Consider the following 26,298-nt stretch of genomic DNA (forward strand, 5'->3'; position numbering starts at 1 on the left):
CCCTATATGGTCATCTGAATTTTAATTTACTGTTTCTTTCATTTGTGCCATTTATTTTCTGCTTCACTCAGCTTATCAAGTGAGAACAGATTAGCCAGTTCCACTTTTTGGTTCTCATGCATTAACACAATACCACAGTGTTTATATTGCAAACACTTCATGGAAATACTTGGGTAAATAAATAAGTGAAAAGGCCATGGTGTTTTCCTTGATTTAAAAAAATAAAAACTGACAATAATTTTTTAACTCAGTCTTATTAATTCAGTTTAACTTCTCTGAGAAAGCAATGAAAACAAGGAGGGGGGAAAAGTTTTCAGAACTTATCACAAGGAAACTCATTTTTGTGTTTTCTGTAATAACTTCTGAATTTACAGGATAAAAGTGAAGCCTTAACAGCAACTTTCATTATCCAATCACTTGGGGGATTGTAAAAATAGTTACAGTTGACATTTTAAAAGACTTAGTCTTATGAGCCTTACATATATGAAGTATGAACTCATTTAATTTTCACAATGACCCAATAATGTAGGTACTACTATCTTATTTTAGGAGATGTGAAACTGAGGAAGAGAATACTGGTAACTTGCCCAGGGTTATATACAAATAGTGGCAGAATGAGAATTCCACCTCAGGGCTCTGGCTCTAGAATTTGTGTTCTTAGTCACCATGACAATCAACATGGTTAAAAAAGCTATAGCTTAATGGCAGGTATACTCTGCAATCTGATTTAACAGGCTTCAACTTCCATCTAAATATGCCAGTTACTATTACAAATGAGGTTAAATTATGTAAGCCGTACTAGGTAAGTGAAGAAGAAGAAAGCAATCTCCTAAAGCTGGCACGTGTGTAATAAATGAGCTACCTGTATTTCATACTCCATTCTTCAAAGATTTATTTTGTACCTTCTAGACACTAAGCCATAACCTATTAACATCCATATTAGCTTTTCCTAAACGATAACGATTAGAAATCACTTCTAGAGAGGTTTACTTCTGAAAAACACAACAGGAGGACTAGCAACTTATGTTTCCAGTATTTCACAAAATTTCTTGCACACTATAAAGGTTGAAAGTAAAATACTAGCCAACAATGGTAAAATTAATACTCACTGTAATTTGCCTAAATAAATTTGCATATTCTCCTGTGTAAAAAATGGGGTAATCCACAAGATTTCAATTCAGATTTTGAAAGTTTATACACAACTTCCCTCTCACAACAGAACATAGTATTTAATGACATTAAAATTTTTACTTAATTCCTTTAGTAGTTTGTTTTAGAATGTTAACATACCATTTCTGACTACAGTTCTGTTAAATTTAGGGCTCAGAATTCATCAAAAGCTGTCACTTATGAGATCAGTTACATTTTTACAAATTAAAAGTGATACACTCTTCAACTAGAAATCATTTTTAACAATTAGAGAACTTTATCTGGAACTGATGATGAAGTTTTATCCTCCTTCCTAACCTATTTAAAAAACAAAACAGAAAAACATGGCACCATTGTCACAACAGTAAACTTTTATTAAAATCCATTTTTAAAAGTTACATAATCAAAAAACCTATAAGAAGTATTAGATTTAACTGCCAATTTTTTTCTTCAAATGTATGTTATAATGGCAATGGACACTTCCAAGCACTGAGTACTAGACAAAGCAAGCAATGTGCACTATTCTCTCTAGCCCAATTAAAAGCCTTGCACTTTTTCAGATTTCCAAATTTCGAACTTCCACACATGGTGTTCACTTGGGAATGGAGAAGGTATATCACAAAGGGAGAGTTTAAGGTTACTGTAAAACTAGAAGAGCATTTATCTCTGGAATTCAGAACACACTATTTCTCAGTGGGGCAACATAAACCTGAATTGGTACTGCACATACATTAATCTGCAGTGCTATATTTAAACACAGGGGATATAGGTATAACAGCATGCCTTCAGCATTTTAACGTAAGTTGCAAATTTTGCCCTGTAATTATTCATAATGTACCATAATGACACTGGCTGCTGCTGCTGCTGCTAAGTTGCTTCAGTCATGTCCGACTCTGTGCGACCCCATAGACGGGCAGCCCACCAGGCTCCCCCATCCCTGGGATTCTCCAGGCACTGGAAGGAGATCTAAAACTTCAAATTTTACATCTGCTACTTACATAAGACTAAGGGGGCTTCCCTGATGGCTCAGTGGTAAAGAATTTGCCTGCCGATGCAGGAAACACGGGTTTGATTCCTGATCCAGGAAGATCCCACATACATGGAACAACTAAGCCCCTGTGTCACAACCACTGAGCCTGTGCTCTAGAGCCTGAGAGCCACAATTACGGAGGCCACAGGCCACCACTACTGAAGCCTGAGCACCCTAAAGCCCACGCTCTGCAACGAGAAGCCACAGCAATGAGAAGCCTGTGCACAACTTGAGAGTAGCCGCCACTCGCATCAACTACATAAAAGCTTGTGTAGCAACAAAGATCTTGCACAGACCTCCCCCCACCAAAAAAAACCTCCCAGGGTAACCTCCTCTTGGAAATAAGTAGTGGACAGAGAATCAATAAACTATCACTTACCCTATATCAAATGCAGCTGTGTTCACAGTCCTATGATCTCCCACATTAAGCTCTCTACTTTCGTTTGTAAATAAAAACAGTAGAGACTAAGTGCACACACATCTTAACTCTGTTAGGGGGCAGAGAGTCCTTTGGCAGACATTACATGAACTTGGTCAAACTCCAAGAAATGGTGAGGGACAGGGAAGCCTAGTGTACTGTAGTCCACGCGGCTATGAAGAGGCAGACACAATCTGGCGACTGAACAACAGCAATTTTCTGTGATCAGTTCATCAACACCTACTGCAATATGACCATAACGTGCTCACTTGGGAAATTTTCATTTACATTACATTTAATAAAGCTATCATAAAATTCACATTAAAAAACCCTATAAATTGGTGGGAGACAGATGTCCTCTAAAATGTGTTATATAGTTGAGTACAAATACTTAGCTGCCCTCTTCAGCTCTGAACTGCCAATATTCCGAACAATGTAGAATTTCCAACTCCAATAAATTTTTAAATCAGAATTATAATATCAATAGCATCTGATGTAAACATCTCATTTTTAACAAAGTATTAAATGACTTAAGCCATATTCCAAAACTAGCCAATAGCTGAACTGGGTCTACAACCTAGATTGTGTGATTCTCTTTCCTGAGCTCTTTCTGCCATCCCTTATTACCAATCTCCCCAACTTGTATAAACTGCTTAGAAAGTGATCTGCTGGTTCAAATCAAAGAACTGCATGAAAGCCACACATCCCAAAGGCAATTTAAGGAAGGAGAATTCAAATGATTTCCAAGAATTCTTATTTCTAGGTAAAATTTTGCTCCAGTAACAACTTTTTCTAGGTTTCCTTTTCAGGCTATAAAAATAAAAAATACTTATAGCTCAAATATTCATCTCAATATTCAAGAGATTGATGAAAACCAAACGTCAATACCATCACTGCCCAACAGAAATCTCTGTAATGATGGTAATTTTTATATCTTCACCATTCAAAATGGGTATCTAATCAGAGATGGGTAATAAGCACTTGAAGCAGTTATTGCAACTGAGGAGCTGAATTTTAAATTCTAATTAAATTTAAACAGCCATATCTCTAGAGGCTACCATATTGGGTAAGTCAACATAAATACCACATGAAATAGAACGAAATGAAAACTGAGCAGTGTCTTTATAGTATCATGCTGCTGCTGCTAAGTCGCTTCAGTGGTGTCCAACCCTGTGCAACCCCATAGACGGCAGCCCACCAGGTTCCCCCGTCCCTGGGATTCTCCAGGCAAGAACACTGGAGTGGGTTGCCATTTCCTTCTCCAATGCATGAAAGTGAAAAGGGAAAGTGAGGTCACTCAGTCATGTCCAACTCTTAGCGACCCCATGGACTGCAGCCCACCAGGCTCCTCCGTCTATGGGATTCTCCAGGCAAGAGTACTGGAGTGGGGTGCCACTGCCCTCTCCATTATAGTATCATACTGCCATGTAAAGCAGCCAATAAAGCATGAGAAAAGGACACATCATTCTGCGTTCATGACCTCTAGGTTACAAATGAAATAGTAGTTATTTATCAGCAATCAGAGGTTGGTGAAATCACATAATCTAAATTATACATACAACTCGTCTATGAAACGGGCTAAACTCTGCTTTTGCAGGGACTGTGTGATTAAATACTGTTTGCATGTGAAAGTGCTCTGTAAAACGTAAAGCATCATATACAATTATAATAATCTCTGTAACTAGTCAAGGAAAGGGAGATGTGGGTGTAAACCTATCACAAAGCTGTTAATGTACACCGAGCCTTAGCAATGACTGAACACCTGAGGCAGCTATGATTTTGCACACCACTGCTTCATGACAGGTAAAGTACATAAAGAAAATGGTATGCAGATAACACCAAAGGTGATCTGCATACCCACAGCTACATTCTTAAAAGACAACTTGTTAGCTTTTTCATAGCCAACCAACATGAATTGAAAGGTAATAAACAATATCAAAAATTTGGCATCCCTCCTCTTGAGGAGGCAAAAGACAAACCAGTGGCAAAGCCACCAATCAAATACCGACAATGGTCTCTTCACTCCAAAAGAAAAATATGAAACAGCTCTTTGTTGTCTGGCCAGTTTACAACTATACAGAACAGCAGAAGTCCAGGGACGTTTCTCAGTGCTCAGAGACAAGAGCATGACCTATGTCCACTAACATATGTTTATTAAACTACCTCAGACAGCTACAGAATTCAAACTTTTTACCTGCTTTCCTGAAGATTATATCTCATGTGATTTTTGCAATAATCTATTAAATAAATAGCATGACACTCTAACAAGCTGAAAATCATGATCAAAATCAAACACTTTATTATGTGGCATTTGTCATTTATAATGCAGTTGATTTATGCTGTTTGTACATACTCCCTTAAGGAAAACAACAAACAGAAAGGGTCTATCAGTTCAAATAAACTAAAGAAGATATTTCCAGATTTTTATAACAATGATGCAAAGACATAGAAAATAAATTCTTGCTAAATCCAAGATTTATTTTGAGATGGCACACATAAATCCTTTTAACTCTGACTGAAGAATCAAGCATTAAAATCAATCCAAAGATAAATTAATGGAAATTCTCTGGCCACTGCTTACTAATGAGAGCTAGTTACCCAAAAGATGGTCTTTTGCATTAATTTACCAACCATAAATGGAAAATTTTTTTACTATTAGCAATACACTCAAATTCTAAATTTTGAAGTACTGTTTTTTTTTTTTATTTAAAGAACAACATCCTTACAGATTTTTAACATTGCTTTTCTGTAAAAAATATATTTCCATATACATCTTTTTACCTCAAAAGGTAGTTTCCCTTTCCTATCTTATTACCAATTTCCTCTTTTCTTCTTACTTAGGATCAACTTTAAATCCTCTTCTTTCTTAACCTATGAACTGTCTACTTACAAATTAAAACTCATTAAAAAAAAATATGGATATAAGGAGTGGGTCCAACTTGTTTTAAATTACCACCATTTTAAATCTGTGAAACAGGGGATAAATATGTGAGATAAAGATTCCAAATGATGTAGAATTTCCTATGGAAAACAAAAACAAATAGATATTCTAACTAAAAATCTTATTTATATTAGTGAAACCTATTTTACTCGCTGCATTAAGTAAGATCAGATTTTACTTTAAAGTAAATCATTTGCCAATTAATATAAATTTTGAGTTAAAAGTTAACCCAGTTACATCAAAAAGAAAAAACTTTACTATACGTAAATTAAAAAAAATTAAAACCCAGTTAAGAACAAACCTTTATTACACAGCTATGCTTTATTTAAATAAATGGCAGATACGTCATTTTAATAATGAATCTGTTACTGGTATAATGCTTAATGTTATTTAGAATATCTTTCCACAATAACAAAGTAACTTTATTACCATTTAATTATCCAAAGTTAGACTTCAAAATCAAGTATTAAAATGAACAGAAATGTAGGTAAATTCTTTTCTAAAAACATATATATATAGTCTCAAAAGAATGACTTACGTGATTGTCATTTAAGGGTAAATCTAATACTAGCATTTGAGGCTACAATTCAAGTCCAGGTATTTTGGGCATTTCAAATGGAAAGTTACAGGTAGGTTAGAAATAAACTCTTAAAAGCAGTATTTATGACAAACAGAAGGCATAGTTTTTTAGTTTCTATTTTTCAGAATGCATATCAGAAAATGAGTATCTAACTTATATTCACAGAAAATATTTACTGAAATCTTATGTCTATGAAACCCCAAAAGGTCTCATATAAATAACCAGGAAACTTCATTTTCTACATCCAGATATACCTTTATGAATATGGACTGAACTGCTACTTATTACAAAAGAATATCAGTTGTATGATTATTAATCACCACTGCCATCAAAATTAGATATAAAAGAGGCACAGAAAGTTGAAAGACAGGGACTAAGATCAAGTCAGGGAGTACAGATGTATATAGCTCTTTATTTCAGGACAATCAAGCCTCAGTCTCCAGTATCCATTTCTAACTAGACAGAAAATAAATCCTATGACTCTCTTTTGAGGAAGAGAACAGCAAAACAGAATTAAGTTTGACTTCTGAGGAAAATATTCACTCAAATCAGTGATTTCAGACTGTTTCAGGAACACTATAGAAAACTGAATCTAGGCAGATGTATTAACAATGTAAATTAAAACTATTAGTGTGCTTATTAAAGACCAATCAGGGCATTGCTACCATTAACAAGAAGGTTAAGATTCCAAATATCTAAAAATCTCCCATATCAAATGGGTCTTGTTCCCTCACTTCCCAAGCTTTCTACTATGGATTGCACTGTATCTGATTATAACATAGTTTACACTATAAACATCAAACATTTGGCAAAACATATATAAAATAGCTAAAGCAGAAGACTCTGCTTTACCACTATGTACATACTTATATGAAAGTGAGGCTGGCATTTAAGATGTTACAAACCATCCAATAAGAAGGCTAAGGGAAAAAGAGTTGACAAACCTGAAAGAATAGCTTCTTTCAAATATAGTAACATATGGGAGAACTTCCTGATATCATTCACCAACTCCTTGATGTAATCAGGATCCAAAATGGCGTTGGAATTTATGGACTTGAGCCCCATCTCAGAAGTTGTAACATCAGTTGAGAGCTGGCCTGTTGACAAAACACGTTTTTTCTTTGTCTTTTTCTGTTTGTAAGCAATCATCCTTTCACATAACAGTCAAAAAAATGGAATTCCTTAGGTAGGGGAGACAAAAAGAGAGAAACGAAAATATTTCATTAACCAAGGTACACTATAACACCAGGTTTTCATGAACAGCTCAAAGCCCACCTCAATATTCTATTTAAAAAACCAACAACAAACTCTGTATTACTAATATAGCAACTTCCATTTATTAAGTGCCAATAATCTTGACAAGTCTATGATATGCAGATTCTCAATTCCCAAGTTAGGAAAGTGATTTGAAGGTTAAATGATTTGTCTAAGCTCTCAGCTGATAAATGATGAATTGGTACTTAAAACCACATCTGCCTTGTGACCAGAATCTATGCTCTTAATAAATTTCCTCTTAATTCCTAGAGCACAGAATTTTTTAAGCTATAAAAGTTGTTCTGAAATGTCACTTAGCGGAAGAACATATTCTCCCACTATGACATCACCTTCAAAAATAAAGGTGAAACATGAGCTTTGAAAATAGAAAGGCCTGTTTTCAAAATCTCACTTCCATGATTACTATGTTTGACCTGACAAACTGTTAATCATCTCTTCTGGGCTTCCCTAGTGGCTCAGATGGTAAAGCGTCTGTCTGCAGTGCAGGAGACCTGGGTTCAATCCCTGGGTTGGGAAGATCTCCTGGAGAAGGAAATGGCAGCCTACTCCACTACTCTTGCCTGGAAAATCCCATGGATGCGGAAGCCTGGTAGGCTACGGTCCATGGGGTCACAAAGAGTCAGACACAACTGAGCAACTTCACTTTACTTACTTACTTCACTTTGGTGAAGTGTTAGTCGCTCAATCATGTCTGACTCTTTGTGACCCCGTAGACTGAACAACAATACACACACATACTCTGGATTATCATTTTCATCAAGAATACTTCTCTGTTGAAATTAAGTTCTAAGCATGTCCACAAATCTGACACACTGTTGTTATTCAGTTGCTCAGTCGTGTCCGCCTCTTTGCTACCCCATGGACTGCAGCACACAAGGCTCCCCTGTCCTTTACCATCTCCCGGAGCTTATTCAAACTCATGTCCTTTGAGTCAATGACGACACACTTGGACTGAACAAATAAATATATGATCACTGGAGCAATATTTTTGGTAATTTCAGGGTGATATAATAAAAACAAAATCTTTGTTATGACAAAGACTGAGATTTGAATCCTAGCTGAATACTTAGTAACCTGTACAATTTGGTTATAGGCTGTGTGAAGATTAAAAGGGAACATAAAATTAAAAGACTTCATTTAAAACACCTAAACCTGGTATACAGTTGGAACTCAAGGAAAACCTTACTGTTTCTGCTTCATCCTTACATTTTATCTTCCTGGAATTAAAAGTCCTAAATTTGTTTACATCTCTTGAAATCAAAAAGGAAATGACTCGAGGAATTAAATTAGCTCAAGCATTACAATTGAAATATTTACCAAACGTTTTGTCTTGGATATTTGGATACTTTCAAAATGGTAGAATGACTAAGGACTTCTGTGAAATTTACAGTAGAAAGTTTTATGTAATATTCATTTCTGGGTTACATGTAAGATATAAAATTGTATCATTTACTCTTTACTATACATTGCCCAACTCCATAGATTACCGCCCCCTCCACCCCCGCCCATCTACAGTTTTTTACTATATCTAATTCTCTCTCTACTACCACACTAGGTAAATAACCATGATTTCTTGTCTGAGCTACTGCTACTAATTTCCTAAGGATTTTTCCACATTCATTCTTGTTCATTCCATAGGTAGTGTCTCATTACAAAGGTATTCACTTTCAAAACATGAATCTCATCATGTTATTTCTCTGTTTGAAACTCTTCCAAAGGACAATGAGAAGCTATCGTGCATTACAAGGTTCAACATGAGATCTGCCTCCTACCTATCTCTGCAATGTCATCTGAAGTCAAATTCCTACTCAACACTCTCAGCACTCTGGCCACCCACACACCACTTTCTCATTTTTCCAATATTTGTTTACCATGACTTGTAGTGGGAAATAATTTTACATCAGGAGCTAGTATACACATTAAGTATGTTATGTTTGTGTGTGGTGTATGCATGCAGAAATGCATAAACATAAAACAGATACTGGCCAAGGAGCCAGGTGATGTACTCAGATGTTTTCTTTCCTGTTCCATTTCGTTTTTTAAAATGCCAGTTGTAACCCATCAAATTGCTCTCAGACTTGCTATGGATTCTGTCCCTACAACCTGAAAAACACCAATTGTTGGACTCAACAGGGTCTTGTCTATATACAGTTCCATCTGTCTGGACTATTCCTTCCTCTTTGTTTACTCATTCTGATCTCAGTTCAAAGAAACCTTCCTGGACCTCCCCTGCCTCATAACCACCACCGCCACCAAACTAGAGCAGAATTTCCTGTTGGATGCTTTATAGCATCTTATCCTTTCCATCACTGCACTTATCCAAGTTCCCATAGATGATTCATGTTTCCCTATCCAGACTAGAATCTCAAGGAAATCATGACCAATGTTTGCTAACCATGTGTTCTCTGCTTATAGCAGAACGAGGGATGAAAAACTCAAAACTGTCTGAATAAGTAACGATTTTGCAGGATGAATAACGAATAATAATGAATAAGCGATTTACAATGAATTTATAAACTTTATAATTTTACAAAATTTCAATTAATTTTTATAGAAATAAAATGGTTAACTCTGGATTGTTGCAGTGTCTTGAATGGAAAATAGAAATTGTTTTTAAAAATTTGTCTCTAAAATAGTATCTTTCAAAAAAGAAGGCATATAAAGTTGAGTAAAGGCAAGAGTATATAAGACTGAAATCAAAGGTATTTCTATTACTGTTCCTCTACTTCTGATTATTAAATAAGGTGTCCTGACACTTCTTTAATAACATTTAAAAGTCCTTTATTCAATATTGTTATCCTTAAATCATTTCTGGAAATGCAATTTCTACATTCACTCTAGTTTCAAACCTATCTAACATTAACTCTTAAATGTGTAAATAACTTCTAAAATGAACTTAGGACAGTTTAGGGGGCACTATTATACCTAAGTCTCCCTCCAACAAAAACAAAACAACACTCAAGTGTCTTGTTTGGGCAGCTCTTTTACAAACCATTAATTTAAAGACTATTAGCCTAATTTATCACTTTTGCAGCTTACTTAATAAAGGCACTCTGATTAATTTTGATGGCTTTTAGTTTAGTAAATTAGAAAACTGGTCATTGTCACTGGTAAAAAGATGGTTATAAATTTTAAAGCGTATGTCACCAGCTTCAAATAAAACAAATCACCCACCTCAGTAAAACTAATTTACTTCAACTGTCAAATTAGTAACTCAAAGTTATAGAGTGTTTCAAAAATGCTTGAACATTTTTAGTCAAGACTATCTGTAAACAAACAAAAATGATGGGGATGTGAGGAGTCAGCATTATGGTGAGTAATGTACTACACTTTACTTCTAATATATACACTTTACTACTTTTCATATTTCAAACTAAAAAAAGGAAACAATACAGTTGAAAAAATGTTAACATAAAGTTAATCCAGACTTTCACAAAATTGAACTATGATAATGAGAAAGTTTGGAGGATATACACTTTCCAAGGTCATCCACATTACTTTCTCAAGTCCCAAAACGAACTTCTAGTTGGTGGGAACATAAAATGTAGTTACCAGATACTGTAACTGTAAATTTAATTTCATGAGATAATACCGAAAGCACACTTAGCACAACACTTGGTTCATCATGAAGATGCAATAACCATTAGCCATTATCATTAGCAGTGCTTTACTGCAGGAGATTGTAGACATAGGTAAGTAATGAGCAACGTGTGACTTCATTACAATATATCTGTAAATTGTGACCATGAAATATAGGACTGGAAACAATTCCAGAAATGTCACTGACTTTGTGGAAGCCTATTAAATGACTTCCAAGTGAAGTTTGAACTGTGCAAACAGACTGTTGAGCAAAATATTTGTGAAACTCTTCTAATTCTCTTGCATCTCTTCCAAGCCATCAATATTAAAAAACACATATTATCCACTTCACAAAGAACTGTGTAGCAAAGAGAAAACTACTGTGCAAAACTACTTTCTCTATATGTTCCAAATTCTAAGTTATATGTGCATCAGAAATGTGAACACTAACTTCTGGTACCCTGGAATGTGTCTTTTCCAAGACATCAGTAGACTGTGTTTATCAAATGTTCTTGCCCCACGTTCCTCCACCCCAAATGTCTCCTTACAAGTATTTTCATTTTAGGCACCGGGCTGCCTAATTGAAAAGTGAAACAACCTCAAATATCTGTATTTAATTCCCAATCTTACTATTTCTACCTCAGGAAAAATTGCTATATATTTTAGAAATCTGCTATTTCAACACAATTTCTGATTGGTAAGAATCTTAGAGATTTTTTTTTTAATCAGGAAAATTCACCCTGGAGGTCTTTGATTATGTTTTTTAAATGCACTCCTCACTAAAACAGAAGAGGGAAATGTTGGAAACTTTTTCAGTAATATGCAAATAATTTCTAAAAGAAGGCATGCAATACTCATACACTTCATTCCTGTGCAGTCAGAACTCAGCACGTTTAAAGATGAAGCTGCCCAACCTCCCACGCCTCCAGAATGTCTAGCATTCCTGACCGGCAGGGCTCTCCCTTGACCAGCCAAAACTACCCAAAGCCAAAGACCACGTTCCCCATTCCAGCGTTTAAACAGAGTGGGAAAATGGATAAACCAAAAAGTGTGTCCGGCATTGATAGCGATGGACAAGAGAAGGTGCATTCAGCTCCCGCCTTTAGCAACTAACAATCCTGCTCTCCGAAAAGTTATAAGCCCAATTCCCTCTTGAGGAAGAGAGTCAAGAAAGATAAACATGGAGACACGAGATTCGTGAATTACTACAGCTGCAGTATGAAACGTCTCAGGCTTGAAAATTCAGCCGTCAAAAAGGCAAAAAAAAAAAAAAAAGAGTCCAGCCCTTAAAACGTCCACGGCAGAACTGGGAAAGACCATTGAGGCTTACGCGGCCTCGGAAAGAAAAACCCCTCACTCAGCCCAAAAGACAGAGACCAAAACAATGCAACCACGGAAATCCTAAAATACATCGGGAATGAGACCCAGCTGAAGAGAGGACTGCTGTCAAGGCAGGTGGGGTAGAACGGGGTCAGATCAACTCTGTAGCGACAGAGCACAGATTCTAGAGCAAACCTGCCTGAGTTGAAGTCACACTCTGCCAATTACTAGTCTGTGTGTTCTGACAGGTTTTTCCCATCTGAAAAATTAGTTAAATAATCGTGGAACTCTCAGGAGGTTAAAATGTGTAGCGCACTTAGGAAACAGTATGCCGAGCGTGGGACGCACTAGGTGTTTGCTTTTATTATCTTCATAATCCGCTCAGGGCCACCGCTCGTGCCCTCCCGGCTCCCCCTCCGGTGCCGCGCCCCTCTTCCCGTCCGACCCCTCCCGGAGGACCAGCAGTCCTGGGGACACCGACCCGGCCCACCGCCGCCGGTCATCAGCGCACCCGCACTTGCCTCCACCTCCCGCCGCCGCCGCCTGGGCCGCCCTGACCGTAGACGTCAACTCGCCGGTGACCCCAGTGTCCTGCCTCAGCCGCCGCAGCTGGAGCGAGCGCGGCCATCCGACACTCACCGCGGCGCTCCATCCCGCGTCCCGAGCGCGGACGCCCGCCCGACACTCACGGCCGTCACGGCCGCGGCCGCCGACCCCATCCCCCACGGCTCGCAGACGCCGGCCAAAGCCGCCGCCGCCGCCGCCGCCACGGCCCGTGCAGCTACCGCCAAGACCGCGCCGGCCCCGGCCGCCCCGCCCCCGGCCCCGGCCGCCCCGCCCCCGGCCCCGGCCGCCCCGCCCCCGGCCCCGGCCGCCCCGCCCCCGGCCCCGGCCGCCCCGCCCCCGGCCCCGGCCGCCCCGCCCCCGGCCCCGGCCGCCCCGCCCCCGGCCCCGGCCGCCCCGCCCCCGGCCCCGGCCGCCCCGCCCCCGGCCCCGGCCGCCCCGCCCATTGGTCCGCGCACCCGGGGGGCGGGGCCGGACGCGGGCAGCAGGTGGGGGCGGCCTTTGGTTCACGCGCTAGGGGCTGCGACGGTCAGCTGCACCTTGGCGGGCTGGCGGTCCTGAGTGCTGCAGGACGTGTTAGCAGCCCCGTGTGGCTTGTGGCAGAACGGGCGGAGGAACCTTAGGAATAGGTCACCTGATGACTACATCTGACAAACGGAAATTTCTTGGATAAGCAATATATATTTTTTTATGAGGTACTTCTTTTGACGACCTCGTTCCTCTCTCTCCAACTCTTAAGAAAACAAAAACACGAACCAAAGCAGGTAAAAGTGTAACACAAGCCTGACTCCTTTTCAGAAAAATAAACTTCCTCAAAACCAACTAACTACTCTACTCTCTGTACAGGTCCTATTTCCCACTTAGACCTATATATTACTTCAATTGCACTCTCAAACTCGCTCGGAATGAGAAAAAACGTCTGAGAAAGATGGAATAACTAAAGAAAGCAGCAGGGGCCGAAAGCACATAGGTTTCCACATCATTCTACTCAGGAAAACAAGCCTTATCAGTTACCTTCATGCTGGAACATTCAGAAAGAACTGAAGAACCGATGGAGAAACATGGCCCATGGGGAGGGTAGTGTGGCTAAGCGTAGTGTTGGAGGCAGAGAAAAACAATGATCACACGGGGAGAATGCAGAAAAAGACAAGTGAGTGTGAGGAAGAAGAGGAGGAGGAAACTGGGGCTGCACTCATAGGGAGAGAGGCAAAAGCAAGGAAGACAGAAACAAGTGAGGGCAGAAAGAAGATAATGAGCGAAAAAAGAGAAAAGAGCGACCACCTACTTCCAGAAATAGAAAAAGGAAGTGAGCATGATAGAGCCAACAAGGGAAGTAGCAAGAAAGGGAGAAAATACTCACTGGCAAAGAGAAGAGGAACATCTCTCATATCTTTGAACTCTTACTAAAAACAATGTTGGGGAAATAAAGCAAATTTGGCCCTTCAGGTGCTACTTTATAAAAGATAAATCTGAAAACATTCAGCTCCTTGGTTACTTTAGCTCCACAATGGAATTTTCAGATTCAACTTATGCAAATTTACCCCTTCAAACTTCAAAAACAACAGTATCAGGGACATGCCATAGATACTAAGGAAACCCTAAATCCAAACTTTCCTTCTAACCACACTTAAAAAGAACAATGCGCCATGGACTCGCACCATGGAAACTGATGATGCCCTGAACTGAAACAAACTAATGAGAGGTCAGGGATCCCAGGCCAAAAAGGGGCTGGAGCATTGCAACCCTAATTAAATCCTAAGAAAAGGTTTGGGGAAGAAATATAAGAAAGTTACTCCATCTCAAACACTCTTTTATATCTATTTTTAAATACCTATATATTAGCATTGAGAAGGAAGTGGCAACCCACTCCAATATTCTTACCTGGGAAAGGCTAGAGTCTGGAGGGCTACAGTCTATGGGGTCACAAAAAGTCAGACACAACTAGGGACTAAACAATAGTACATGGCTGCAAAATATGGATCATACTTAATATAATGCTTTTTGACTTAAAAAATAAAATACCTGTATATTAATAATGTTGTACTCTCTTACTCCATTAATCACCACTCCCTTAATAAAGAGGATTGTGTTCCTTATTAAAGTTAAACTGAAAATTTTGTGCCCAAGGTCCTCATGTGTGAGGTAGAAGCGGTGGTGTACAAAGACAGAAAGGAGCACATGGGAGGGAGGGAGAGGAAAAACACCATGAAAGATGTGGGAGGGTGAGAAACAATTGTGGAGAGAAGAGAAAGAAGACCAAGAAAGATTCAGGGACAAGTTAAGGCAGAGAAAATAAGATGGAGACAGAATGGGAAGACAGAAAGAGAAATAGGGGGACTACCCACTAACAAGAAAAGGAAGACAGACACTTCTCACACCCAAACAATTCTGGGCAAGTGATCCTAATTAAGCGCCTAGGTTGTTACTCGAAAAGATAAATATGAGAACCTCAGGCTCCTCAATTACTTGGACTCTACTATCATTTTGCAGATTTAATTTCTGAAAACTTACCCATTAAACTTTAAACATAACTGTGTCAAGATTAAAAGTACTAACAATGCTGGGGACATCTAACAATCAAATGTTCCTTCAAATCCTACTGGAAGAGAATGATGTACCACAAACACTCATCATGGAAACCACTGAGGACTGAACTGAAGCACATCAATGGGGAAGAGAGGAAAGCATTCTAAAGCCGTGGAAGGTAGAGGCAGGGTAACCTTCAGAGAGCTCAATAGAGCAAAGTCCGCCCCCTGGATCTGCTCTGGGTTAACCTCAAGACCCTTCCCACCAGATCTACCTTTAAACCATATCAAAACAGCCAACTATTGTGCACAGAACCAGCAGAGTGGCTCCTCGATGAATATTGGACGATTAACTTATAAGTACTGTTATCTGAGGGAAATTTTGAGAAGTCTTTCAATCCCAATCCTCCTCTTAAATCTTTTTTAAAAGATATATTAATTGTCTGTCATCTTTTCTATTCTTTTTCCTTAGTAAGGAACAGGGTATTTGGAAACAGCGAAAATTGTAGTTCACTTTTAAATTAAAGGGGTTGTTTTATTAATTCTCCCTAATTTACATTTTGTTTAAAGAAATTTTATGTCACACAAGTGAGTTTCTAGTATGAAAAAGTACACTATTAAAACCTTTCTGCAACTCCAAAATTTTTGGTTTATAATTAAATCATAAACTGTTTAAAAGAAGAAAAAGTAAAACCATCTATATATCTATGGTAGAAGTCTAATATCTTAAAATTGTTTTTTACCATTTTACATTATTATTGTCTCAAGTATTTTTCCCTTCTAAAATAGAAATTCTTATCCTCTGTGATGTTACTTTTCTGTCACTCTGTGAAACTTCAACTTCCATACTGTTAAAATCTTTCCCATGTGTTCTCTTCAGTGTTAACATTTATAATAAGTATTCCTATTTTTGCTGGGTAGGGATCTTCATATTCCTGAAATTGATTCTGTAGTTTAGGTAGCCTACTTTCCATAATAGAACATTGTTCCAAAAACATTTTACAGTGTCTGTGGACACCTTGGGTTCTCACAACTGGGAAGGAATCTTACTGACATCTAGTGAACAGAGGCCAAGGATGCCGCTACACATCCTGCCTGCACAAGAGAGCACCCCTCAACCCTCCTACCTCCACCCCTAACAAAGAAGGACCCAGTCCCAAATGGTCACAAAGTGTCAAGACTGACTGCTCTAGATCCAATCACCACTTTATAAGCAATATAGAAGACGAGAATACGTTAAATTATATCACAGGATGCACTCAGTAAAGTCTAGACTGTGCACCATTTTATAGAGCAAACAACAGTTTCTTAAACAAATAAACTGCCACTATAATGATGAAAAGAAAGTTTCCAGATTTTAGAAAAGTCTTAAAATTTTGAATACATCAATGCAGGAATAACTGAGATCAGATCTGCCCTTCTACTATATTATTTTCCTCTTTGTGACCCCATGGACAGCAGCCTGCACCAGGCTCCGCCGTCCATGGGATTTTCCAGGCAAGAGTACTGGAGTGAGTTGCCATTTCCTTCTCCAGGGAATCTTCCTGACCCAGGGATCAAACCCAGGTCTCCTGCATTGTAGACAGACGCTTTACCGTCTGAGCCACCAGGAAAGTCCTTCTATATTATTTTCATTCGTCAGACTATAAACAGCACAGGACCATGATCCTGCAGAGATGGAATCACTAACAAATGAGGTGATCCCTACCAGTCACCCCAACTCTCTGCCTGGAGGCACATTCTAGACCACAGAACAGAAGGAGGAAGCCAAACAGAGTGTGGTGCTCTCGTTGAGGAAAGAGCAATCATAGCTCTGGAATCAGTACAGCAGAGTACCAGAGAGGAAGAAGGTAGGCAGAGAAAGAGCTCCAGGAATTTGCATAGGCAACTCCTGAATTCTCTTGCTGAATTCAAAGCTGTATATGTACAGGGTGAATCCCCACAGGGTGGACAAAGAATTTCCAAGGAGCTGTAGCTGAACAATTTCCAGGGCTCTCACAAGGCTAGGAGACCTCTGAGTTTTCATCACCCAGAGCAGAGAGACCTATGAATACTTAAGGAGAGATCCCTGAAGGACATGTGTTAGTAGTACGTGGAGACCAGCCCTAAGAAAATAATATTCTAGATTCACCTCAAATGAAGCTTCAACACAAGCCTCATTTTGTAAATTTCTCTTTTTAAAAGAATACTGACATTTAAAACAAAAGTAATAGCAATTTGTGTGGTATTTACAACATATGTAGAATAGCAAAAGGTATCACAATAACAAAAACTAAGAGAGGAGGGAAATGCAAGTAAGCTTCTTACACCATATGTGAAATAGCATGTTATTATTTGAAGGCATATTATAATAAATTTAGAATGTATAATAAATCTTCAGAGGTACAGTTAATAAGCCAACAGTAGGTATAAATGGAATTTCAAAAAATTAGTCAATCCAAAAGAAGGCAGAACAAGAGGAAAAGAAACAAAGAACAGATAAGAAAATTAAAGACAAACAGCAAGATGATAGGCTTAAACCCAATCATATCAATAATTACATTAAATATAAATTCTCTAAACACCCCTATAAAAAGGCAGCGCTGGTCAAATTGGACAACTGGACAATCTCTAAAAAAGTAAGACTCAATTACATTCTGACTTTCCAGGTGGCACTAGTGGTAAAGAACCTGCCTGAAAATACAGGCGACATAACAGACATGGGTTCCATTCCTGGGTGGGGAAGATCCCCTGGAGAAGGGCATGGCAACCCACTCTTGCCTGAAGAATACCAGAGAGGAGTCTGGCAGGCTACAATCCATAGGACTGAAGTAACAGCATACACACACAATTACAAACTGCCTGTAAGAAACAGACGTAAAATATAAAAGACACAAGTAGGTTGAAAGTAAAACATCAGAAAAAGATACACCAAGTAAATACTAATCATAAGAAAGCAGAAGTAGTTTTTAATCAGACAAGGATAAAGAGTAACATTTTATAATAGTAAGAGTCAATTCATCTTAAAGACATTATCTTAAAGTGTATGCACCTAAAAATAGAGTATATAGGATAAGACTTGACAGAAATGTAAGGAAAAATAGATAAATCCCAATGATAGTTAAGATTTCAATAATCCTCTCTCATTAACTGATAGAATAATAAGAGAAAATCTGTAAGGATATAGAAAATTTAAACAATACTATCAATCAACTTGACTTGCCTGACACACATTTATAGCGAATTTTACCCAATGACAGAATACACAGTCTTTTCAAATACACATAAAATATTCACTAAGATATATGTAGGACCATACACAGCAAGTCCCAATAAATTTAAGAGAACTGAAATCATACAGTGTATGTTCTCTGACCCAAACAAAATTAAATATAGAATAAATAACAGGAGGAAAATCACCAAATACTTGGAAATTATATATTTTTAAATAATCCATGGGTCACATTTTCACAAGGCAAATTTGAAAATAGTTTGAACTGAATAAAAATGAAAACACAATATTTCAAAATGGGTAAGTTACACAGTAAAAGCAGTAGTTAGAGAAATATACTGTTTTAGAAACCTTATTAAAAAGAAAGGAGGGTCCATCTGCAGCAACATGGATGGATCTAGAGATTGTCATACTGAGTAAAGTCAGACAGAGGAGAATTATCGTATGACATCCCTGATATGCAGAATCTAAAAGGAATGATACAAATGAACTTATTTACAAAACAGAATCAGACTCACAGAGAACAAACTTATGGTGCCAAGGGGGAAGGATTGAAGGAAGAGATGGGGAGCTTGGGATCCACATGTACACACTGCTACATTTAAAATGGATATCAACAAGGTCCTACTGTATAGCACATGGCACTCTGCTCAATCTTATGTGGCAGGCTAGGTGGCAGGAGAGTTTGGGGGAGAATGGATACATGTATTCGTATGGCTAAGTCTCTCTGCCGTCCACCTGAAACTATCACAACATTGTTAACTAGCTATATGCCAATATAAAATAAAAATGTTTTTAAAAATAAATAAAATACTTGAACAATAAAAAAGAAAGAAAGGAGGATCTAAAATCAATGATTTAAGCTTTTACTTCAAGCTATAGAGCAAAGAGCAAATTGAACAGAAAGTAAGTAAAACAAAGGAAATAATGGTAGAAATAAGAGTAGAAATCAGTGATTTCTTTATTTTCTTGGGCTCCAAAATCACTGTGGACGGCGACTGCAGCCATGAAATTAAAAGATGCTTGCTCCTTGGAAGAGAAGCAATGACAAGCTTAGACAGCATATTAAAAAGCAGAGACATTACTTTGCCAACAAAGGTCCGAAGAGTCAAAGCTAGGGTCACAAAGAGTCAGACACAACAGAGCAACTGAACAACAAGGAAGAAATCAGTGATATGGAAGACAGGTAACAGAGAGAAATCAATGTCACTAAATGTCGGTTCTTTGAAAAGATCGATTAAATAGATATATATCTTGCTGAACTGATCAAAAAATAAACTGAGAAAACAAATTACTAATATCATGAATGAAATAAGGAACATCAGTACAGACCCTACAGATATTAAAAGGGAAAAGACTATTATAAACAACTTTGCCACGAAATTCAACTCTGATAAAATGGAAAAATTTATTGAAAGACACAAATAACCAGATCTAACACACAAAATAGAAATTCTGGGGTAACTTTATATGTACTTTAAAAAATGGATTCATACGTTAAAACACCTCACAAAGAAAAACTGCAGACCCAGATGGCCTCACTAATGAAATCTATTGAACTAGATAAAATAGTCCTATAGAAACTCTCAAAAAATAGAAGAGTTGGAAAACCTCCCAACTCATTTTATGAGGTCAGTATTACTCTGATACTGAAAGCAGACAAACATATTATAAGAAAACTACGGATCAATTTCCTAACACAGTATTAGCAAGTCAAACCCAACAATATTTAAAAGAAATAACACATTAGAACCAAGAAAGGTTTGTCTCAAGAATCAAGCTTAGTTTAATAGTCAATAGACAAAAAAAAAAATGTGATGATCTTAATAAATGCAGAAAAAGCATCTGACAAAATTCTGCAAACTTTCATGATTAAAGCAGTCAGCAAAGTAGGAATAGAAAGGAATTTTTTCAACCTTTTAAGAGGCATCTACAAAAAATCTGCAGCTAACATCTTGGTCAATAATGAAAGACTATCTATGTTTTCCACTTTAAAATTAGGATCAATATTGTTACTGGGCTTCCCTGGTGGCTCAGATGGTAAAGAATCTGAGTCTGCAATGCAGGAGACCTGGGTTCAATGTCTGGGTCAGGAAGATCCTCTGGAGATGGGAATGGCTACCCACTCCAGTGTTCTTGCCTGAAGAATTCCATGGACAAAGGAGCCTGGCAGGCCATACAGTCCATGGAGTTGCAAAGGGTTGAACATGACTGAGGGTCATTGTTACTGAAGGTCTTAGACAGTACAAGAGAACAAGAGAAAAAAAAAAAACAAAACACATGCAGATTGAAAAGGAAGAAGTAAAACACTTCATTAAAAATTGACATGTTTGCATACCTCAAAAACTCTAAGAAACCTACAAATGAGTTACTGCAACTAATAAATGAATTTAGCAAGGCCACAGAATATAGGGCCAATATATTACAATTTTATTTCTAAATACTAGCAACAAACAATTGGACAGTGATATTTTAGAAACAAAGACTATTTATAATAGCATCAAAAAATCAGATATTTTTAGGAATAAATTTAACAAAATATGTCTAACATCCTAAATTTAAAACTATAAAACTTCAGCGGCCAGAAATTAAAGAAGTGAATCAATCAGTAAGTATGCCATGCTCACAGACTGGAAGAATGAAAACTGTTGAAGACTTTCGTTTCCCTCAAAGTGATGTGTCATTTCAAGCAATCCCAAACAAAATCTCTCCTAGGTTTTTGCAGAAATTGATAGGCTGACTCTGAAATGTATATAATATGTAAAAAATCGAAGCAGCCAAAAAATTTTTGAAAAAAGAACAGATTTGGAAGATCCATAATGTCTGATTTTAAGATTTACTACAGAGTTACAGTTACCAAAACAATATGATATTATTACAGAGAGTGAAACAGATCAACAGAATAGTCTAGAAATAGACCTACATATTTTCAAAAGGTGCTAAAGTAATTCAATAGGGGGAAAGGTGTTCTTTTCAATAAATGGTACTGAAATAACTTGACAGCCATATGAGAAAAAAAAAAAGATCCTTACTTCAGAGTATACCCTAAAATTACCTCAACATGTATCATAAACCTAAATACATAATCTAAAACTATCAATCTTTTAAATGCTGGAGCTGGAAGAGGCAACTGCATGTTTTTATAAAAGAAAATTATGGGGGAACACAGCCATGCCCAACTGTTTATGTACTGTCAATAGCTGCTTTTGCTACAACAGCAAAGTTGAGTGGTTGAGGTACTGTAGCCTGTAAGCCTAAAATATTTATGATCTGGTCCTTTAAGAATATGTTTGAGGATCTCTATTCTAAGAAAACTTGGATAGAAAACCTAGAGAACAATTTTGTAGACACAAAAAGCAAGAACCATTAAACAAACAAACAACTGGTTAACTAAACTTCATTGAAATGTAAAGCTTCTGCTATTTGAAAGACAACTGTTAAGCCCACAAATCGGGAGAAAATACATGACAAAGGACTTGTATTCAAATTACATCAAGAACTCTTAGCTCAATAATAAAACAAACAGCACAAGAAATTAATTAGTAAAAGATCTGAACAGATACTTCAAAAAAGAAGATACACAACTGGGCAATAAGCACATGAAATACTGCTCACCATTAGTATCAGAGAAACACAAATTTAAGCCACAATGAGATACCACTAAATGTTTACTGGAATTCTCAATTTCAGCTAGAGTGAAATCTGGGAGAGGAAGGATGTACAGCACCTAAAACTCCCACACATTGGTGCTATACAAGGTACACACCACTTTGGAAAACAGCCTGGCAGTTCCTTATACACATGAACATACATTTACCATAAAACCCAGCAACTCTACTCCCTTATATAACTCCCCAAAATGAAAAATACATTCATCCAAAAACTATACACAAATGTATGCAGGAACTTTTTTCATGACAGTCAAAAACTGGAAACAATCCGAGTGCCAACAGATAAATGCTAACAGCCTTACAAGGGAATACTACTCAACAATAAAATATCTATAACATAGCAAAAATCCATGGGTGAATCTCAAAAACATCATGCTAAATGAAAGTCAGGCACAAAGAAAAGATGAACTTAATTCTTAGTAACAAAAACGCAGGAATGGCTGCCTGGTGATGGGCTTGTAGTGTGGAAGGTGGGGGGAGTTCTGCATGTGAGAACTTTTTGAAATAATGGAAATGTTCTATATCTTGATTATGGGGATTACATGAGTGTATACAATTGTCAAAAGTCACTCATAGTGTATAAAAAATCTCTTATTATTTTAGTACTCAAGTAATATTAGATAAATTAAAAGTAAAATTGTAAGGTTGCTATTCCCTCCTCCCAGGGATCTTCCTAACCCAGGGATGGAACCCACGTCTCTTACATCTCTTGCATTGGCAGGCATTCTTCTCCACTAGCGCCACCTGGGAAGCCCACAAAATTGCAGGAAGTTCTACTGAAATAATCCCTGAATTCAACTTTCTCTCTCCCTTAATATTTTTCAAAATATTTTCCACCTTCTTCCTTAGAAAGAAAGTCTGTAGTATTTGAAAACTTTATCAGGGATAAATACTGGAGCATTTTTTTAAGAAAAAGAAAAAAACTTATCCCAGGGAGGCAGTATCATCAAAGGGCCCCTGCTTATCAGAGTAAAAGATAAAGACAAAGCAGAAAGTACAAGCCATCCACAAAAATCCTCATCATATCCAAACGTGTTGCTAACCCTCCTTTTAAACCTCCTTATTTCTTTACACAGGGATGTATCTTTCTGTGTTGTGGCTCATCATTACACTGGAGATGAGGTGGGAAATCAAAAACAAAGTAGCCGTCAATGCAAAATCATAGAAGCTGACCGATGACACCCTTGTATGTGTGCATTAGGATAACCAGCAACTCTGCCAAGAAGGATCTTTTGGCCTTTTGTGCTTATTAAAATCATTCTCTTAATCGACTTCAATCTCACAACAAACATCACTTCTTCCAAAAAGCCTTTTCATTTCCTCTACCGAAAATAAGTCATTCCTTTACTTTCCCATAGGACATTCAACATACTTTTCTCAGGTAACCCAAGATATTATGCCTTGGGCCCTATTTATTTGAAATTACCTGCTTCTACCCAATAGACTGAAAGTTTTCACAAGACCTTGTCTAACATAAAGTGGTGTCAAACTAAATTTTCTGAGCGAATGCTCAATCAATCACCAATGGTACAGGAATGAAAATCTTTCCAGGGAACCTTTTGGTCATGAGCTTTGTTCAAGCATTACTAACAACTGAGACCAACAGCAGTGGTTGAAGCAGCACACATTCCTAGATCAAGGGCTTTTACCACTGGGAAGAGAAGGTGCTGATAATTTAGTGGATATTCTATTTTAGGGAGGTGGGTAGAGCAGGAATGACCAGCCACCATAGATTCCATGAACAGTGCTTTCTTCATCTCAGCCAGAGTTTTACTTCCTGCCAATTTGGGAACCGAAAAATTTTCAATTCAGACCTATCTTACTTCTCTTCAAATCCACTCTAGACTTTTTCTCAGAATCAGGAGACTAAGGCTATTTGAACCATAAAGCTAATGAAGCTTAAGTGTCCGGGTTCCTCACTTGCTTAGTTCCTACAATCAGGAAGCATTTCTACGTATGCATTCCTGGCAAACTGCCTAAAGAAATCTCTGAAGGAAGGGATTTAAATCTCCAAGACCCATAATTTGTTGCGATTCCTTTACTCATTCTAAATATTCACTTTTGTACTTAATTATGAATTCTTTTTCTTGAACAGGAAACTAACCCCCCCTCCCAACACACACACACTTCCTCAAACCGAACTAGGGGACGAAGCTAATTCCCAAAAAGAAGAGAAAAGGAAAAGGTAAATGTCAAACAAATAGTTCTTTGGTTATTTTGGCTCCGCTGCCGTGTTGCAGCTTTCACCTCCTAACAGTCCCTAAGAGATCCACCATTAGAGGTGGACAGAGGATGTCAACGACCAAAAACAAAACAAAAAAACAGTCCATGAGCGTAGTTGGTTAGCAAACCTCACCCTCCTCTCTAAAGAAAAGTGATGATGAAAAAGCGAGATGGACCCTGGAAATGTCAGAGGGGGCTCAAAGACAAGGAGACTCCCCGGCTACTTCGTTCAAGGCAAAGGAAGGCCTTCCCTCGGGCCAAGGTTTGGATTGTGGGACCTGGGACAGCCCGGGAAACAAACTCACAGGGATACCCTCTCCTGCTCTCCTCTTGGGAGCTGCAATCCTCCGCCTGTCAATTTCTATTCTGCAAAGCACAGGGCTTAGCCGAGGACCAGGCTGGGATAGCGGGTGCGTGTGTGCGCGTGCGAAGAAACAGCTACAGGGGTGTGACAGAAGGGTCGGAGTGGTGGGAGAGGGAGGGAGTGTGAAGAGCGCCAGACACGCACTGGAGCGGGCACTTGGGTAGAAGCGGAACTGAGTGTTTTTCTACTTTTCATTACCGCTCCCCCCGCCAAATAAATAAATAAACAAACAGCCGGGCCTAGGTGAGGCGAAATGTGATAAGAAAAGGAAGACAGGCAACACGAAATGTCTTGTTATTTTACCTCAGCTTTCGCATTTGTCAGACAAAAATTTGAGAAAAAGGCACTAAACTTCCAAAAAGATCCCAAGTAAGGAACACGAAAGTGAAGACCTCGTTAAGGAAACCAAAAGTGGGGGGGTGCCGGGGGGAGAGAGAGTGCGGGGCAGGGAGGGTGAAGAAGCCCCTTCCAGAATTCCGCTTAAAGGCGGATGAGCGAACGTGATTAGAAAATGGAGAGGGGCTGCAGGACACTCGAGGGGAACCTGGAAAGGGAGGAAAGTCCACCCCGAGACTCTCCTCCCCAGATCCCGGGACGGCGTCGCCTAACTGGGGCACCGGGGTCCGCGGGTCCCTGCGACGCCCTCTCCAGCTCTCCCCGCTCTCCCTCCCCTGCCGCGCCCCTCATCCGCTAGGACCCCTCCCGGAGGACCAGGAGTCCCGTGGGCCCCGGCCCGGCCCGCCGCCGACCCTCAGCGCAGCCGGCGGTCGCTTCCCCTTCTGGCCGCCGCCTGGGCCGCCCGGACCCTGGACGGCAACTCGCCGGTGACCCCAGACCCCTGCCTCAGCCGCCACGGTTGGTGCGAGCGCCGCCACCCGACACTCACCGCGGCGCTCCATCCCGCGTCCCGAACGCGGACGCCCGCCCAACACTCACGGCCGCCGCCGCCGCCGCCGAGGGCTGGAGCTCGCCGCCCCCATCCCCCACGGCCCGCGGACGCCCGGCCAAGCCGCCGCCGTCGCCGCCGCCGCCCCTGCAGCTACCGCCACGACCGCGCCGGCCCCGGCCGCCCCGCCCCCGGCCGCCCCGCCCCCGGCCCCGCGCCTCCCGCCCCCCGGGGCCCAGCCCATTGGCCTGCGCGCCCAGGGGGCGGGGCCGGACGCGGGCGGCAGGTGGGGGCGGCCTCTGGCTCTAGCGCGCGGGGCTCCGACGGTCAGTTGCGCTTTGGCCTGCTGGCGATCCTAATAGCTGCAGGACGTGATAGCAGCTCCTTGCGGCTTGTGGCAGGACGGACGGAGGAACCTTAGGAATCAGTCACCTTTTACACCCTCCAGTAGGAAGCAGGTCCTTGTTGTTTAAATGCGTATTTCTCAGGTGGACACTGAGTTATTTACAGTCAGAAATTTGGTGTTCAATTTGTTTGATCCTACTCCTTCCCACATCCTCCT

At 39.4% G+C, this 26,298-nt stretch overlaps 1 protein-coding gene across 7 annotated transcripts in view; it reads right to left on the reverse strand.

Moving 5' to 3' along the window:
• The window catches only part of ARHGAP29 (Rho GTPase activating protein 29), a 79,422-nt gene extending 53,517 nt beyond the window's left edge, over nucleotides 1-25,905 (reverse strand). For 2 of the 7 annotated variants that reach the window (XM_042251119.1, XM_027972222.2), the window contains exons 1-2: nucleotides 25,737-25,905; nucleotides 7,063-7,299 (exon numbers count right to left, since the gene is read on the reverse strand). In XM_042251119.1, coding sequence (XP_042107053.1) covers nucleotides 7,063-7,267 — 205 coding nt within the window. In that variant the 5' untranslated portion in view covers nucleotides 7,268-7,299; nucleotides 25,737-25,905. Of the gene's footprint in view, nucleotides 1-7,062; nucleotides 7,300-12,803; nucleotides 13,099-25,736 lie in introns of those variants that run through there. The other 5 variants (XM_015092124.4, XM_042251115.2, XM_042251116.2 and 2 more) reach the window with 5 other exon arrangements.
• Nucleotides 25,906-26,298: the final 393 nt, after the last annotated feature.

The sequence above is a fragment of the Ovis aries genome, chromosome 1 (genome assembly GCF_016772045.2).
Source record: "Ovis aries strain OAR_USU_Benz2616 breed Rambouillet chromosome 1, ARS-UI_Ramb_v3.0, whole genome shotgun sequence".
NCBI lineage: Eukaryota > Metazoa > Chordata > Mammalia > Artiodactyla > Bovidae > Ovis > Ovis aries.